The sequence below is a fragment of the Vipera ursinii genome (assembly GCF_947247035.1).
Source record: "Vipera ursinii genome assembly, chromosome: 6".
NCBI lineage: Eukaryota > Metazoa > Chordata > Lepidosauria > Squamata > Viperidae > Vipera > Vipera ursinii.
In genome coordinates, this window is record NC_139515.1 from 75,453,178 (window position 1) to 75,471,666 (window position 18,489).

General features: G+C 43.7%; 2 protein-coding genes across 2 annotated transcripts in view; one reads left to right on the forward strand and one right to left on the reverse strand.

Moving 5' to 3' along the window:
- WNT5B (Wnt family member 5B) overlaps positions 1-18,489 on the forward strand; it is a 134,452-nt gene that overhangs the window by 50,023 nt on the left and 65,940 nt on the right. The gene's annotated exons all lie outside the window — the stretch shown is intronic.
- FBXL14 (F-box and leucine rich repeat protein 14) lies at positions 12,007-15,888 on the reverse strand. Its single transcript, XM_083365528.1, has one exon. It carries the CDS (start codon positions 15,666-15,668, stop codon positions 14,466-14,468), a length of 1,203 nt encoding a protein of 400 aa, XP_083221654.1. The 5' UTR covers positions 15,669-15,888; the 3' UTR covers positions 12,007-14,465.

The window sequence follows — 18,489 nt, forward strand, 5'->3', positions numbered from 1 at the left end:
GGTCCCAACAGAGGATTGTTGTTTTCCTTCCCTGTGGCCACCCAGAGAATGAGATCTGAAATATTAATTGAAGAATGGGGCCTGTTCTTTGGTTAGCAAAATATCACCTCTTAGATGGTAGCCCCGGTGAATGATTAAAGAGCATTTAGGGTCAATTACTGAGTTTGGGATCATATTTTTAGTATTCTGGGAGGGACATGCTTGAAATTGGCTCAATGGCACCATTGTGTAGTAGATTAACTCTTGGTTCATGATTACAGGTAGTCCTCGACTTACAACCATTCATTTAGTGATTGTTCAAATTTACAATGGCGCTGAAAAAAGTGACTCATGACCATATTTCACACTTATGACCGTTGCAGCATCCCCACTGTCACACGATAAAAATTCGGATACTTGATGTCTGGCTCATATTTATGATAGTTACAATGCCCCAAATCAAGCAAAATCAATGGGGAAGCCAGATCAACCGTGTTACTAACTTAACAACTGCTGTGGTTTATTAACAACTGTGGCAAGAAAGGCTGTAAAATGGTGCAAAACTCACTTAACTGTCTCACTTGGCAACAGAAATTTTGGCCTAAATTGTGGTCATAAGTGGAGGACTAGCTGTATTTCAAAATATTTAACTTAGGAAAATGGAAACTAAAGTTGGGAGCATCTTTAATTAGACTAACTTCCGGAGTCCTCAAACATGATACGTTGCCTACATCCTTAATGAGGTGTATTCTGTTTTTAGGACAGAGGTCATGACTAAGATCTTAAAAATACCTTCCATGCTTGCATTGGAAAATGATAACAATGCATCTCCAGTTCATCTCTTTTAGGTAACTAGGCTTTCTACCAAGTCAGACTAATATTCCTCTAGATCAATATTGTCTCCACTCCGTAAATAGCACTTTAGGGTTTCAGCCAGGAATCCTTTTGTTTTGTTTTTCTGACCAGGCACTGAACCTCAAACCTTTTGTATGTGAGGCACGTGTTTCCCTGCTGAGCTAGGGCTGATCCTTTCAGTCCAGCCACCAACAGTAGAGATTTGTATTGATAAATGCTGATTTTAAGGCAGCCATGCTTTTCCTATTCTAACTCTTCTCTGGATGGGGGAGGGGGGGAGAGGAAAAGATAGAATTTGCTTTAAATTTGTGTGAAAGCTTAATGCTAATTTTAGCTCAGTTTGCATTAGAGTCGGCTTTTGCCAAATAGACTAGGTTTGGAGGAGGAGGAGGAATGGGGGAGGAAATACATTAGCTGCTTTGCAAGAGAAATAGCATAGCAGTCTAACTTCTGCCGAAAAGCTGAACTCCACTTCAGCCCTCTCTTCTCTCCCTGACCCCCCCCTTCAATTCTCTATGCAGCTTTAAGGCAAGAGATTCTGACAGAAAGACTCTTACTGGATACTGCAGAAAAAGTATTATGCAATCCTGCCAAGGCAGCAGGGATAACGGGACAGCCAAACGCTATATCTAGGGAAGTGGGAGAGATTTATACCCAACCACCAGGATGCTGGCTTGTTGGGAAGGGAAGGGTGGAGCTGGGTGGGGCTGCAGGGGCAGAGTATATAGAGCACTGGGAGCAAACCATTCCCAGTGCTAACTTTGTTTGCTTTGTGTTTAATCTTTGTGCTCCTGTATCCTGGTCTCTTGGTATTTTTTTCCTGCGATTGGTGGGGGAGAAAACCCAGGACCGTTAAGGACCTAACACCAGCAGGCTTGGCACAGCACCTGAAAGATGTCCTTAGGGGTCTTCGAATCTAGCATTAGCTCTTCCAGTAGAGTTTATTGATTATCTTTTCTTCACAGACCGCAGTATGAAAGAGCAGCTGCCTATAGAAATGGGCTTCGCGGGAGGGAGAAGAAACAAAGATTTCACTTTGCTGGAACTAGACCGCCCCTGTTCTCAGGCCCAGCAGATTTTGCAGAAGACACTTCTTTGTAGTGCTAGCACTGAGGTGCAGGAGTTTCTATTTTCAATTCTTTGAAAATGCTTCCTCTCTCCCAACTGCCTTCAAGTAGAGGCAGATAAATGCTGCATTAACTTCTCAATACCAGTCTGATTCATTCTGAAATGAGGTGAAACTGCATGTTAGGGTTAGGCTGCCTGTAAAATGACAGGCATGCAACATTTGTATGACCCAGGGTTTCCCAAAGGTGCTTTTTCAAGAGGCAATTGTACTTTCTTTGTTTTTCTTCTCATCCAAGAAGCTTATTCAGTTCTGACTGAATGGTGGAGAATGGAAGGATTTATATTCCTTGCAGTCATCTGGCCCTTAGCACTGTTTCTGGGAGTCTTGAAGCTGCTAGGAGGTTTATCTGTGCCCTCAGGGTCAGTGATTAGTGCAAATGGGTGTGGAACATTTTTGGAACTGCTGAAGGACTGTATTGTAAACAGGAGATAGGTGGTGTCCTATCTCTCCCCCTCTGTTAAGAGAGGGCTGTTCAGTCTTAACGGAGATGGCCTTTTTGACCTGCTCTTTCAGCATTTCCAAGAAGGTTGCACACCCAATTGCACTATTCAGCTGACCTGAGAACAGAGAGATAAACCTCCAAGTGGCCTCAACAATACCCAGAAAGAGTGCTAACGATGAGATGACTGCAAGGAATATAAATCCTTCCATTCTCCACCACTCAGTCAGAACTGAACAAGCTTCTTGGATGAGAAGCAAAATGTCTTCAGGAAAAAACAAAGTAAGTCCAGTTGTCTTGCCGTGATGTGGATGACTGAGAATCTCCATAAATTCAGGGTTTCCCAACCTCAGCTATTTTAAGACACGTGGACTTCAACTCTGGGAATTCTGGGAGTTGAAGTCCATGCCTCATAAAGTTTCCAGTGTTGGAAAACCCTTATATAACCAATAGGCCTCTTAATTTCACTGGTGTCAAAGCAAGAACATCCGATGTTAGCAAATTGATTAACTTATTCTCAGTGTTGCAGCCAAGAAAGTAGTGTTGGCTACCCAAAGATTTCAACTGAGGATTTCTCAGCTTAGTAGCTACACTACACTCTTACCAGATTCAGTAATCACATTTTGGTTCTCAGGCCATTAGACCCAGAGTTACTCATCATTTATTTCATTATTATATCTTACAATTTCAAGGAGATACTTCAATCACAAATAATTGAGATTCTATGCAGCAACCGTGTCTGTTCTCCCATTTTTCAGCCCCATATTGCAACATTTTGTTTTGTCTGAAATGATATAGGGTTTCATGCTTGAGCAGGGGGTTGGACTAGATGACCTCCAAGGTCCCTTCCAACTTTACTGCTACTACTACTACCACCACCACCATCATCATCACTGTCTGTTTCTGAATACACATAAATATGCAGCAAAGAATAGCCAGGACATTTTTTTTGCATGGAATATGCCAATAAAAGAACAATTCATAAGCTTGTGGCAGGGTGTAGGATGCAGGAGGGAACAGCATACACTGAATGGCACAACTTAGTAGCTGGCATTATGTACAGAAACATCTGCAGAGTATCTGAGCTAGATCTTTCCAAGTCTAGATGGGAGATTCCACAGAAAATTGTGGAGAGTAACAAGACTAAGATCCTGCAGGACTTCCCAGTCCAGATGGAGAGGCAGGTACTGGCCAATCATCCAGACATTGTTCTAGTAGACAAGGAGCAGAGGACAGCAGTCATGATAGATGTAGTGGCACCAAGAAACAGCAACTTCAAGAAGGAGTATGAGAAACTGAAGAAATACCAGGGTCTGAAGGAAAAACTAGAGAAAATGTGGAAAGTAAAAGCCAAAGTAGTCCTAGTGGTGTATGAATACTTGAAGCTGTGACTCTTAAGCTAGGAGAGTGGTTCCAACAGGTCCCAGGAACAACATCAGAGCTCTCTGTCCAGAAGAATGCAGTGTTACAAACAGCTGAAACTGAGGAAGACACACATATCAAGAAGGGAGTTTCCCCCCCCCCCCGCCTATATATACATCAGAGCTTGTAGTGCCAAACACCCAAGGAACCTGTCTTTTTTCACAGAAGCAGAAATTCATTTCCTTGTTCAATTAGGACAGAGGTGTGGAACTATGGCCCCTTTATAAATTGTGGACTTCAACTCCCAGAATTCCTGAGCCAGAAGGAATTCTCGGAATTGAAGTCCACAAATCATAAAATGGCCATAGTTCCACACCCCTGATTTAGGAAAAGATACTGAAAGAGCTTGATATTATTCTGGCTGGAAGGGCCAAAGCAAAAAACAAATTTTAACAAGTCAGATACTAAGATCTTTTGATATCTTTAAGAGGATGGGTTATATAGATGCATTGGAACTACCATATAAATAAAGTTTCAAAGTATTCTTATGTAAGTATTTGCTATGTGCAAATATCTAAAATTCAAAAGTAATCCTCCCAAAATTAGTACGTAAGATTTGTACAGTAGTGTATAAGCTTTGCATAGTGGTTTTGCCTAAGGGCAATACACTTCAAAATCTGACAGAATTCTTCAAAGCCATTTCTCCACTGGGTTCATTATAAGAATGAATGAAATCATGAATTAAAACTACAATCATAATCTTACTTTGCATATGTTAATTAATTATTGACTCTGTAAAGTAGTAAATTATCTCATTGCAAAATATTTTTCAAGTCTTCTAGCAATTTGCATTACTTCTTTTGTATTTTATTTTTTTTATTAGTTTTCTAATATTACAATAATATCTTTAAAAAGCTACATGGTGTCTGGGTTACAATAGTTCTATTTCAGACAAATACATACCGTATTTTCCAGCGTATAAGACAACTTTTTAACCCATGAAAATCATCTCAAAAGTTGGGGGGTCGTCTTATACGCCCAGTCGTCTTATACGCCGGAAAATAGTACATAAATCAATGGAGCGCCCCCGTTCTTGCACAGCAACTTCAAGCCTCCTTAGTCCAGTCCCCCTCCAACGTGACTCTCCCTTCCCACCCCCAAGAGCCTCTAAGCCCCTTCCCCTCCCCCTTGCAAATGCCAGACCCCGGGAGCTCTTGCGTCTATTCCAAAGGGTGGGTGGAAGGAAAAGCCCCTTTCGGCTCCGGCTTGGCTGCAAGTCAGCGAGCCCGGGAAGGCATGCCCTCCCCTCTCACTGTGGAGGAAGCAGGGCAGGCTGGCATCTGGCGGGAGCCGGCAGGGCAGTCCTGCGCACGCGCGTGCTCCCCAGCTCCTAAGGAGTCCTCGGGGAGCCATGGCAGGCACCTCACGCTCTTCCCTCTTGAAGCAGCATCGGCGGAGCCGTCTGGCGTCGGGCGGGAGCCGGCAGGGCAGTCCTGCACACACGCGCACTCCCCGGCTGCTAAGGAGTGCTCCTTAACAGCCGGGGAGCGCGCGCGTGCGCAGGACTGCCCTGCCAGCTCCCGCCCGACGCCAGACGGCTCCGCCGATGCTGCCTCAAGAGGGAAGAGCGTGAGGTGCCTGCCATGGCTCCCCGAGGACTCCTTAGGAGCCGGGGAGCACGCGCGTGCTCAGGACTGCCCTGCCAGCTCCCGCCAGACGCCAGCCTGCCCTGCTTCCTCCACAGTGAGAGGGGAGGGCGTGCCTTCCCGGGCTCGCTGATTTTCCAGCGTATAAGACGAAAAATCTTGAAAATCATCTCAAAAGTTGGGGGGTCGTCTTATACGCCCAGTCGTCTTATACGCCGGAAAATACGGTATTATTACAAATCTCCAAGTTATTGTAACCAATACTTCCTCTCTCTTTTTTCCTTTAATACATACTATCTCTTATCTAAATTAACATACTTTTCATTGCTACCCATCAGTCATTTAATAGTTTTTTTATTTATCAATATTTTAGTATATTTTATATTTTAACATTCCATCTTTAAAACATCAAACACCTTATATATTTTTCTAGCTTTAATTTTACATTGATATTGAAATTAAACATTTAAGATTTCTCATTTTCATATTGCTAAATAACCTCCTTTCCCTTTACACAATTTTCTCCAATACCTAGTAATGTAATCCAGTTCTTATTTATCTCATTGCCATATCCATATCAGTCATACAATATTTAGAATAGTAGTCATTAAAATACCAATTACAAGGAGGAGAAAGAAGAGGAGGACAATATAATATTCTTGTTTCTCATTTATAGTTTCCACATATTAAAAATTAACCAAAATTTCTTCCATTTCAACATTTAATACATCCTCTCATGTCTCTACACCCAAGTATATTAGTTACATTCTATCATTTTTAGCATATATACATCTTAACCAATATCATTTAAAGAAATATTTCAATGTTAGTATTCATACATCTGTATTTTATTTTTATTTTTATTTTATTTTTTTAGTTAATCATCAAAACAATCTCTCGTAATCCCGATACAATCCTGTCTATTTTGGTATTATCTATTTCAGGCCTCTTAAAAATGTTCATATTTCTTCAATCTTATTCTTGCTTTCTTCCTTTGCCATGTCATTTTTCGCTTCTTTGCCTCAGGATCATCAAAGCTTTCTTGTGTTGCTATATCATATTGAAGTGGCCCTCCAGTCTCCATTTTTGAAGGATTGAAGAGTCTGCTAACAGCACCAAATCTTATTATTTTCACCTCTTGATATAATTGTCCTGGTCTAGATAAAAATTTTTCCATCTTTTCTCCTTTATAATTTTCAAAAGCCTGTATTTGTTGAATATTTAATTCTTCTGCCAATGTATTTGATTGTTCAATTTCTTCTGTTAAGTTCTGTCCCAATCAAATATTAGTTGTAGTCACAGTTTGAGTTTGAGTTTGTTTCATCGAGATGCTTTCTAATTCTTTTCCAAAAGCACTTATTTCGTCGCCAGCTGTACAAAGGAACTGATAAGTTTGGTAAGATATTTCCCACATAGCATGGATTTGTTTTTGAAACTCTTCCATAGTGAAGTTTCACATCTGGTGTTCAAGGTTACTCTTATCTTGTTTTTCTTAAATATTTTCTTGGTTTTTTTTTAAAGGGAAAGTCAGTTTGCAATTTCAGGTTTAGCCACTGGGTGTCCCCCAAGTACTTTGGAAATTCTTTTCTTTTAGTCCATTTCTTTCTTCATCGTTTTTTTTTAAAAAAACACCCCTGGGCTTGCTCGCAGCTTATTTGAAGGGAGGGTTGAATTTCCCCCTCCCTCTCCACAGGGGAAAAAGTACTTAGCAGCTTAATTAGGTGAAAAGAAGATGATTAAGGTATAAGAGAGGAATCTTACCCCCATCTCTTCCATGCTGCTTTAATGTTGCCTGATGGTAAGTTTATTTTTTTATTTTTTTTATTTTAATTCCATTTATATCCCGCCCTTCTCCGAAGACTCAGGGCGGCTTACAAGCTTAGCAGTAGCCTTCATTCTATGTATATGCCTGCTTATTAGGGCGTTCACACACACCCCCAAGCGGCATTATTACAAAGTCAGCTTAATTGCCCCCAACAATCTGGGTCCTCATTTTACCTACCTCGGAAGGATGGAAGGCTGAGTCAACCTTGAGCCTGGTGGGATGCGAACCTGCACTAATGGCAGGCAGCTGGTGTTACTTAAGGAGGCATTAGCCCACTGCTCCACCAAGGTTTGACTTTGGCTGTCTGCAGCCTAGTAACTGGCCATATTCCTATGGCCAGTCTTTTGTCCGCCGGTACAAAGGGAATGCAGGCATTAACGGGTGTGTGTGTGTAGCTCCCCCGTGTTTCTGCAAAAGCTCCTTCTGTCTGGTCACCCCTCCAGGGCGGCTCTTCGGTCCTATTAGGACCCCCCCAGCGATGCGAATCTGGACGTGGAACACGAGAGCCATCCTTCAAATGTCCATAACGACTGACTTGGCAAACAGGAAGCCGCAATTTGCATTACTTCTTACCATTCTCTGACAGCTTTGTCTTTATAGAAATTTCCATGCTGTTTATTTGCCTGCACAACAACCCATGATTAGGTTTCATTTGGTCAACAAGTACATCAAACAATGTTTAATTTTGTATATTTAAACATTTTTTAAAAAACTATCAACATTGCATTTGATTATGTGCTATCAGTCGTTGATTCTTAGTGACCACATAGATTTTCTCCATTATGATCTGTCCCTAACCTGTCCCTAATTCTCCCAACGGTGGTGAACTCACCACCACTGTAACACCACCATCCACTGTGCTTCTGGTTGTCCTCTTCTTCGCTTCCCCTCCACCTTTCCCAGCATTAGACCCTTCTCCAAAAGCTGGGTCTTTGCATGATGTGTCAAATGTAGGATCAATGGAGCTTTGTTCTGTGTGCCTCAAGTAAGAACTCTGGGTTGATTTGTTTGATGATCCATACAAGAACAATTAGCACGATTTTTTCTAAAGGTTGGTTTCTACAGCATAAATACATGAATTTCAAGGTGAAATTTACTGTTTATTAGAAAAAGCCTTCTCCATGCTATCCTATGCCTAATCTTTTTTTTTTCTTGAGCTTCCATTTCTGAGGAATATGAATATGATTTTATCATAGGAATATAATCCTGAGAAGCAAACTTTATTGTAATTGCTGAGGCAACTTATTATCTATTTGTTTGCTGGGTGAATTCAGATGACCACATATCATGTGTCAACTTTCCATGCATTTATATCTGTATATAATATATGTGTATTTTTTTTCTTTTTTGGCTAGAAAATAGTATAATAAAGAGTAACTATGTTTATGTTTGTACTTTAATTCACTTTTTAGGACAACAGTGTATATAGTTATCCAGATTTTGATTTTCATTTTTTTTAATGCTAAGAACTTTTCTATAGGATCGCAGAATTAAAATTTCAGGCAGCAGTTCTGTAAGCATTTAGCTAAAAATAAGATCTAGCCAAAAAAGCTTACTTCTGCATAGACTTCTCTGGGATTACTTTCATAATTTCGAATAAAGTTCAGTGAAAGTAATTCTAGTTCGAATAGTCTTAATTTTAGTTTCTTAAAAACAATATATTAGAGGAGCTTTTCTCAGTCAATGCTCTCTGGTTAAAGTTGAATCCAATTCCTATAATTCTTTCAGCAGAGTTCAAACATGAAAAACACAAGTTGGGGAAGCTGGCCCCAAAACCATCTATCTAGCACAGTTGCTTTATCTTACATTTACTCTACACTTTTTAAAAACACTGCATATTGTAATTATGCTCATGAGTGGATGAATCTTTTTGTTAGTCAGCATTGCGTCCAACCAGCTTTTTATGAAATCAGGAATCTGATAGATCCTGCGTGTGAAAATTGGATCTTTTTCACTTTAGTTTTTCAAAATGGTTATCATAGCCTTGTGCCCATGTTATTTATGGCATTTACTTCCCACCTTTTCTGCAAAGGAGCTCAAATTCCTAGTGCTGAAATACCGTTCCCATTGCTTCTTTGAAAACATTGGTGGGATTCTGTGGTTCTGCAGATAACTTGGTGTCACATAGGGTTTTATGGGTCAGCATCAGACCTTTTTGAATTGCACCTGGAACTCTACTGGCAACTTGTGCAAGATGATAGCACTGATCGATGTATTCCAATCGGTGAACAAAACTGGGCATCTTTTAGGTCAGTGACCCCCCCCTCAACCTTTGGGACACGAGGGACTGGTTCCTGGAGGGAGGTTTTTCTGTGGACCAGAAGGGGCATGGTTTCGCATGCTGCCTGCATCCCACGGTTGGGGCTTCGCTTGTTTGTGTGGCCGTTTCTGGCATGCTGTGGACCGGTGCCGGTCCATGGAGTGAGGATTGGGGACCCCTGTTCTAGGTGGTCTTTAAAGACAGCCCGATGTAGAACCCTCTTTGGGAGGGCATTTGGACATAATACTACCTTGGTTGGGTTTATATTTTAGTTTTGTTTTATATATATTTTACTCTGAATTTTAATTATATTGTGGATGCTTGGTGTATTTTTATCTTGGTGAACTGTGAAGAGTAGTTTGGGACTGCAGTGGTCTATAAATATGATTAATAAACATTAACTTAACATTGGTCCGATAAGTAAACCCAAACAACAGTGGACTTGAGTTTGCACGTGCTAATTCATAATGATAAGTTTATGATGGCCGGTACACACAACCTACTCAGCAACCAACCAACCACATTATCACTAAGTGCAACATTTGAAGTTGCAAAAATTTGCTGGGGGTAAAAAAAAACCAAAACATTGTTCAAGTTAGAACTGGTGGTGCCAACAGTGAGCGTTTCACAGAATGAATGGGGAATAGAGCTGTTTCATGAAAAGTGCTGTATGTATAATTAACTTCCCACAACTTCCTCGCTTGCCGAGTCCAAATCACTTTAAAATTCGGTACAATATCTTAAAATATAACTGATGTGCCAAGCTAAACATACTTTATACAAAAGCCTGAACTGTTTCTGTTGACTGTTTTGAAAAAAAAACTTATTCCTGCATTGTCTACTATTGACAGACTGTGGCTAAGGTCAAGCCTTCTTATTTTAATAAGGCCTCATATTTTCTTCAGCCACAGATGTATTATAAATTTAAAAACTCCCACCCAGAGGCCAAAGGGGCGGGGGCGGGATAGAAGCAGCCCTTGCACTTCCCTCCAAGTAAAAGAAGATGGATGTAGTGTCAGGCTCAATTAGATCCAATTGTGCTGGCTTTTGCCAATGAGAACAATGCAGCTTTTGTGACCAACTCCCAACAGAAAGCATGGAAGGTTTTAAATAAAAGCAGCAGTCTAGGACAGCCTTCCTCAACCTGGCACCCTCTTATGTTGGACTTCAACTCCCATAATCCCTATGCACCACCAGCACCCCGACATCTTTTTTTAAGTTGAAACACAACTTCTGCATTTGGGAGATACTAGATTGGAGAAGATTGGAAAAGTTTCTTCAAGGTAACGGCACAATTCCTGGACAAATGTCTTCTCTCCCCACCTCCTTTGTTTTCTTTTAAAAATGGGGAAAAAATGTCGTCTTCTTTTTTCCAGTATTGAGAGAAAGGAGGTTCGGGTATTAAGGGGAGACTGCCATTGAGCTTTATGCTGAAGAAGCATTGATTCCCCCAACACACACACACACACACTTGTGACACAGGCTTACCTGGAGTTAGGGAAGAGGTCAGCTTTGGAGAACTGCTTCAATGCATCACAGAACAGCCCAGACAGCCCTGGAAGTGCTTGAAATGCAAATGTACAGGAACTCCAGGCCCTCCCCCTCACCCAGAGGAAAAGCAGCTTAAAGACAGCCAGGCCTGGAGAGGAATGTTAAAAAAAAAAAAAGGAAAATAGCCACCCCTCCTCTCTTCCATAGGGACCCTCGCACAGCACGATTCAGTCTGCATGACTGAACAAGCAAGCAAGCAAGGACAGCTCCCATTTTTTTAAACTTTACTGAACAATGGATTTGCCTCTTTCCACCATTTCAAATTCTCTACCCCCCCCAACCCTAGTTTATTAATAAAGGAAAAACGCTGCGCGCGGGGGAGGCGAGTTAGTATTTTGTATTATACTTTAGAGATACTGCTTAACTTTCCTCCCAGTTGTTTAAAAACCTTCGGTGGAGAACGTTAGAAAGAGACTGCCGTATCAGAGGAAAAGTCAGAGATGAGTACAAAAAAAGGACCTCCCCAATCCAATTTAGGCTATTTTAACATCCAAATTTGGCATTTATTTTTATTTGAAAGCCTGAATTACAAATATTTCAACCATTCCCCCAGTTTCTCCAAATTCACTCAACTTATTGTGTAACAAACTGAAAGGAAAAACTACATGTTGTTCTTAGCAACTGAGACAGTGTGTTTCATTGTTATGCCAGGAGGCATTTGCCCAACAGTGCACTAAAAACTGTTAGTCGGCAGGCGCAGGCACAAACTGTTATGTACAGGTAGGATAGTGTAGAAGTTATAAAGATCCTTTCAAACGGAACCATTTGCTGTACAGTGAACTTCTAATTTGGAAGTTCCTTAACCTTTTATGCTCAAAGGACAAAAGCGTTCCAGTGGCTTTGATTCACTAAACCAAACTGCTCATTAATCAAGAAAGGAGGGGACAACAACTCTCCTCACAACTTAGGATATTCCTGTCTTTTGAAGGACAAAGACACACATGCAACATTTTTTTTAAAAAACATACTTCATATTTCCTTTTTTATTATATAAATATCAGTTTAGCCTTTTACTGTAAGAATATAAAATGTTTTAAGAGGATCTTTAATTTTATACAAATTCATAAACAGTACATTAATTCCATGATGGGGGTGGGTGGGCTGTAGTGTCTGGGCTTGTCCAAATTTCACATTTCCTTGAACTGTGGAGAATTGGAAAAATCTACACTGGCCCTTCCTCCCCCATCAATTTTGCTTTCTTCAAAGTTGTCTTGATCCTCCTTCAAAGACAAGCATCAGTCAAGAAGTGGCTTTTATTTTAAAGGCAGAACAGAAGTTGACTTGAAGTTGACTTTTTCCCATTCATGTTGCAACTGCAAGTCAAGTCTGTTCTGGTTGCTCCTCTTTGGGCACTCCCTTACTGGAAGCTCCATACTTCGATCTAAGTAATTTGAGAAGGGAAGGCAGGAGTTTGCATATATTTAAAGAAACAAAGAGTTCCTACTTTCACATTTCTTTCATCGTTGCCCAATCACTAATTTGGACATCCCCGTGTTTCCATGTCTTTGTGCTAAGAAGAATGAGAAAACAAAAGCACTGGTGGGTTTCCAAAAACTTTTAGTCATAAAGGAAGAGGCATCAAGTTTATAGGTGACAAGCAGGGGCAAAAATTCTTAAAGTCACTTTTCCTTCTCCTCTTCCTATTCCCCCCCCCACTCCAAATCCTAAAGCCCAGGGGAAATCTTACCAGTCTAGGCACAACATCATTTCAGTTTCAATTTTCTCATAAACATTCCAAGGTTGAGGGAAGGCGAAAAAAACAACCACCCAAACCCGAGGTAGCCAAATGTTTATATAATGATAGTATACTTGAGTTAAAATTCACAAGGGTAGCCACTTCAGCTGTCTTTCAAACCTATTCCATGTATGAAGAGGATAAGAGAACAAATAAAACAGCTAAGGTATAAAGGGTGGGTGGGAGTGTTGTTAGGGTTGTTGCATTTCTGGTGATGATTAATTCCATCTCTCTGCCTCCAATCTTCCAAAAACTGAAATTGTGGCTATTTTTTTTTTTTTAAATCTTGTTTCCCCAAAAGATGAAATAAGTAGGAGGGGGGAAGCCACAGAAACGTAAAAAGTAAAAAAAAAAAGATGATTCAACTCTGTAATGATTCCAGCAGCAAAGGAAATATGGTGATGATGTGGGTTGGATACAGCATAAAATGAGTTTCTGGGGAAAATGTGATGTCCCTCTAAGCAACAATGAGCAAAATGAACACACAGTTGACACTCCAGTTAATGGCATTTCAAAAAAGCCTCTCTTCTCAGTAAAAGGCTTGATGTTTCTAATCTCAAAACTGGGGAAAAAGCAGAAGGTTTGTGGGGGGAAACCGAGGCTTCTAGGGTTTAGGAGAGCTACAACAATAGGGCCAGGAAACACTTGTCCTTTTTAGACAGGATTATTTTCTGCCAGTCAGTTGAGATATAAAGGCCAATGGCCTGACTTGGTATAAGGCAATGCCCAAGTCAATTTGATATCTACAGGTTGCCTACATTATTAAGAAAAGGATGGCAGACTACAAAAAGCATGGTGAGGTTTGATGGACAAGCATAGGCGAAAGGGACTACAAAAGGATGAGACTGTTTGCCCAATAAAAGGCAGGTTCTCATGAAATTAGAAAGGGAATAGGGTAGGATTCTTTTATCCCTAGTGCAGAAATAAGTGAAATCACAGGGTAAAGGGGCTGCATCCATCCCCAGTGCATAAACGATTGAGAAGCTGCTTTTCCAATAAAAAAATGATACTGTATCCACTCACATGGAAGGCTGCTATAGAGTGCAGTTGTCTCCCTCTAATTCAGAGGAAGGAATTATGAAACAAAGTACAGGTAGTCCTCAACTTACGACCAGACTGTTCAAAGTTCCAATAAACTAAGGTGTACTGAAGACCCAGACTCAAAATTCTGGCTACACCCTCCTGTAGTCATTTGATAGTATTCTGAGTCATGTGATAGTAGCCAGCTCAGCAAATGGCCACAATTATGGCGATTTGCAAGGGCCCGCAGTCATGTGACCATATTTTACTACAGCTTTGCTGAAAACCAGCATTTGCTTCCAGTTTTCAGCAAAACTGAACCCACAGACGACCACTGACTTGCTGAATGACATCAGATTCGTGTTAACAACTGCTGCAAAAAAGTTGTCAAATCAAGGGATCTTTATAACCATCATGAGTTATGACCACGATAGGCTGGCTCCATTATGGTCATAACTTGAGAACTACCTGTATGGTCCCCCTTTCTCTCACCTCCATTGTGCGGGCACAGAGGCAGGCAAGTAGCCAAGATGCTTTCCCTTCCCTTCCCTCCCCCAACCCCCCTTGGAGGACTATCGCCCCCCCCTCCTCCACTTTTCTCTACTGCAGCAGTCAGTTGGTGAAGCCTTCCTGCGGGATGGGGCTCTCCGGGTGTCCCCTCCTCTCACCTTACTTTTTCACTCTCAGTCATTTGCCAGAGTCCCAGATTGAGCACCTTGAGGCAGGGCAATTGAGTGATGCGCTCCAGGCCTCTTTTAGTGATGCGGGTACAGCCATAAAGGTCAATGCCTGTGAGCTGACTAAGGTGCTCAGCGATAAGCTCCAGGCCTTTGTCAGTGATGCGGACGCACTGGCCAATGTTGAGAGTGCGCAATCCATGCATCTGGCGCACCATGCGGTTGATGCCCTCGTCGCTGATGTGGCAAGAGCAAAGGGAGAGAGAGCGCAACCCATCAAGGCCCTGTGCAATGTAGGCCAAGCTTTGGTCTCCAACTTTGTCACAAAAGGAGACGTCCAACCCTGAAAGGCGCAAGCTGCCCATGGCCAGGTGCATGATACCTGTGTCACTAATATTGTCACAGGAGCGTAGGTTCAACATGCGCAAGCTGCTCATGTGGGACAGGTGCAGCAGCCCTGCATCCGAGATCCCCCCACAAAAGCTGAGGTTGAGTTGGCGCAGGCGAGTGAGCCCCCGGGCCAGATGCTTCAGGGAGAGGTCGCTGAGCTTCTGGCAGTCCTGCAGCGTCAGCTGTTCCAGCCCCAGGCAGCCCTCTGCCGCGCTCCGGGTCATGCCCGCCAAGTGCCCGATGCCCACATCGGACAGGTGGCGGCAGGATCGCAGATTGAGGCTCTTGAGGCGTTGGAGGCCCCAGGCGATGAGCAAGAGGCCCGTGTTGGTGATGTTGCTGCAGCCGCCCAGCTCCAGCACCTCCAGGCCCTTGAGGTACTGGGCGATGCGGCCCAAACTGCTGTCGGTGATCTGCTTGCAGAGGCTGAGGTTCAGCGCGCGCAAGGAGCCGATCTCCGCCACGAAGGCGTGGCCCAGCCCGTTGTCGGTCAGGTTGTAGCAGCCGCTCAGGTTGAGGCTCTCGATCTCCGCCATGCCCTGGATCACGTAGCTCAGGCTGCGGCGCAGCGACAAGATCTGCACCCGGCGGATGCCCCGCGCGGCCAGGCTGGGGAAGAGGGACGGGTTGGCGCGGCGCAGGTGCAGCTTGGCCTCCACGCCTCGCCAGACCGAGCGGTGGTACGCGGCGTCCCGCCAGGCCGTGCACACCTGCGCCACCCGGCCCTTGTCGCGCACCTCCAGGTAGCCGAAGATCATGGCCAGCAGCTCCGGGAACAGGCACGAGACGTGCGTCTCCATCGCCCGGGCCCGGATCGGCTCCGACGCGCGGCGCCTCGGGCCCGGCGTCCTTGGCGCCGCTCGACCCAGGCTCTCGAGCCTCGGCGCACCGGCCCCGCGCTCGCCCTCCGGCCCGGCCTTCACATCATCGCCGCCGCCGCCAGGGCGGGCTCGGCCAAAGAGAAGTCCGTCGGGCCTCGGCCGCGCCGCCGCCGCCGCTCTCGCTCCGCCTCCTCTAGCCGCGCCACGCCAGGCAGGCCGCGCAGCCGCCTCGATCCCGGCCTCGGGCGGCCCCACGCCGCATCGTGCTCAGCCCCGCGGGCGAGTCCGTCCTCCGAGCTCTCCCGCCGCCTTTTCCCTCCTTTGTCTCCCAGCCGGGGCGAGCGAGAGGAGGGCGGCCTGCCGCCGAGTTGCGACTCTTGTTGCCGTTCTCGGGACCCGCCTCTGCCCTCCTTCCTCCGGTCGGCAGGTTCCGACTCGCTCGCTGCCTGCCGGGCCCCGGCGCTGCGTTCGAGCCGGGAGGGAGGAGGAAAAAGGAGGAGGAGGAGGCGGCTGGGCTGGGCCTGGTTGGGCTGCGCCACACCTCCCTGCGCCGCCTGCGCAATGGTACGATCCGGAACACTCCGAGCCGTCGCCTTGACAACAGCGCCCCCTTTGCCCCCTTCTTCTCCCTTTCGGAAGGATTTAACTCTTGCGACCCCGCGCAAAGCCTTGGAAGGGACGGATTCCTGCGCGGGATTCATGGCAGGAAGGCTAAGATTTCCTCTGTCCCTGCGGTTGGCCAGGGGTTATCCCGCCCGATCTCGAGACGTGTTTTAACTGTCCTCAACGCGCCGTCTGACGTGTCAGGTTAGGACAGGGGTCGGCAACCTCGGCTCTTTTATGACTCGTGGACTTCAACTCCCAGAATTCCTGAGCCAGCTAAGCTGGCTCAGGAATTCTGGGAGTTGAAGTCCACGAGTCATAAAAGAGCCGAGGTTGCCGACCCCTGGGTTAGGATAAGAAGCATCGGCGTTGCTAAGGAGATTTGCAAGGAAGGAAGGTGCCAAAAGCACACCGGGAAGGAGGGGGATCTGAGCCCCCCATTCCTCCCCCGCCCGGCAAGAATCCTCGGTGGATTTGCCCGGAGGAGAGAAATTTACTTTTAGTCGGGCTAAAAAGCGTCTGTCGACAATTGATGGTGCTGGAAGGATGCTTCTTGATTACTTTAAAACCAATAAACTTGGCAACTTTTAAGATTGTGGACTTCAACCAGGGGAATTGTGGGAGGTGAAGTCCACAAATCTTAAAAAGTTGCCAAAGTTTGAAAAATAGAGTGAAAGATTGTTTGGCGTTCAGTAGAAATAAGACAAAACTTTGCAAAAGCAGCTGAAGAGAAACAGTAGTGAGCAGGGGCTGACTTTTGATTAAATGAACCAAAAAGTGGGGTTTCGAAAATGGAAGTGGTACTGAGGGTGGTTAGAAATAAAAATGGAAAAGCAGGATGGATGCAAGCAAATACAAGGTGGATGGCAGTTGGGTACCAGGTTGTTTTTGAAAATTAATTGGCTTTGGGACATGTACATGTGCAGCCAGTGGCTGCACCAATTGGCCACAGAGGGAGATGGAGCCCAACACATTTCCAGGCGATTTTGTTGAGAAGGACAGTCCTGATTATTGATTTTCTACACTCTTAATACAGTGTTTCTGGGAATTGGTTGGGGAATTCTGGGAGATGAAGTCCAAATATCTTAAAGTTGCCAAAGTTGAGAAACATCACTCTTAAAACCAAACTCCTATACATTTCAGCCAGTCTGAGAAGGCTTCGGAGCAAATGAGTGGGCCAAATTGAAATTGGTGATCAAATCCATTTATTTGGGACATGGTGGTGAATGAAGATATTATTGTCTTGTGCCCTATGCATGAACATTTGACTGACCACTTTCCACTTTTCATGTTACACCCCTTTCCAAGTTATAGCTTTTGATAACTGAAATTGGACAAAGGTCTGTTGCTAAAATAATTTCAGATATATGCTTCCATTAGGTGATACTGAAAGCAAAGTGTTTATAAGGTTAGCTCTCCCCTATCATTTCAAGAAAAAAAAAGGGATGGCACAGGAATTTGCATTGTTTTCTCCTGCTACTCCATGATAAAGTATTAGAAAATATATTAAAAACCTATAACCTTGGTGGTGGTGTGGTTAGAATGCAGCATCACAGACTAACTCTGCCCACAGTATGAAGTTCAATCCTGACAAGCTCCAGGTTGATTCAGCCTTCCATCCTTCTGTTCGTAAAATCAGGAACCAGATTGTTGAGGGCAATATGCTAACATTGTAAATCACTCAGAGAGTACTGTAAAGCACTATCAAGTGGTATATAAGTCTAAATGCTATTGCTATTGCTATAACAAAATATATCTTTCCATTTTCTTAAAGGAAAATATTTTCAAAGGAAAACAAATCTGTTTTAAGAGTCCAACCAGACAGCTTGCTACTTCCATCTCCAAAATATCCTTGTTCTGATACACAAACTGTTCACATCATGTTTCCCATTCTTTATTAAATGCTATTGCTGACATTACACAAGCCAAACAATACTATCTAAATGCATATAGATTGTAATGCCAGTATGTTTTGCAGCTATGGGGTGCTGTGCATAGAAACATCATTAAGCTATGAAGTTGTGTTTCTTTTAATACAATACTTTTCCTAAACCATAGTTTACTGAATAAACACTAGGGCTAGGCTATAAGCAATGATGATAATGAGGTTATCCATTCAGTTGTGTCTGACTCTTGGCAATTCTGTGGGCTAGGTCTCTCCATATCTTCCTATGTGGAAGCAATGACTCACAAACAA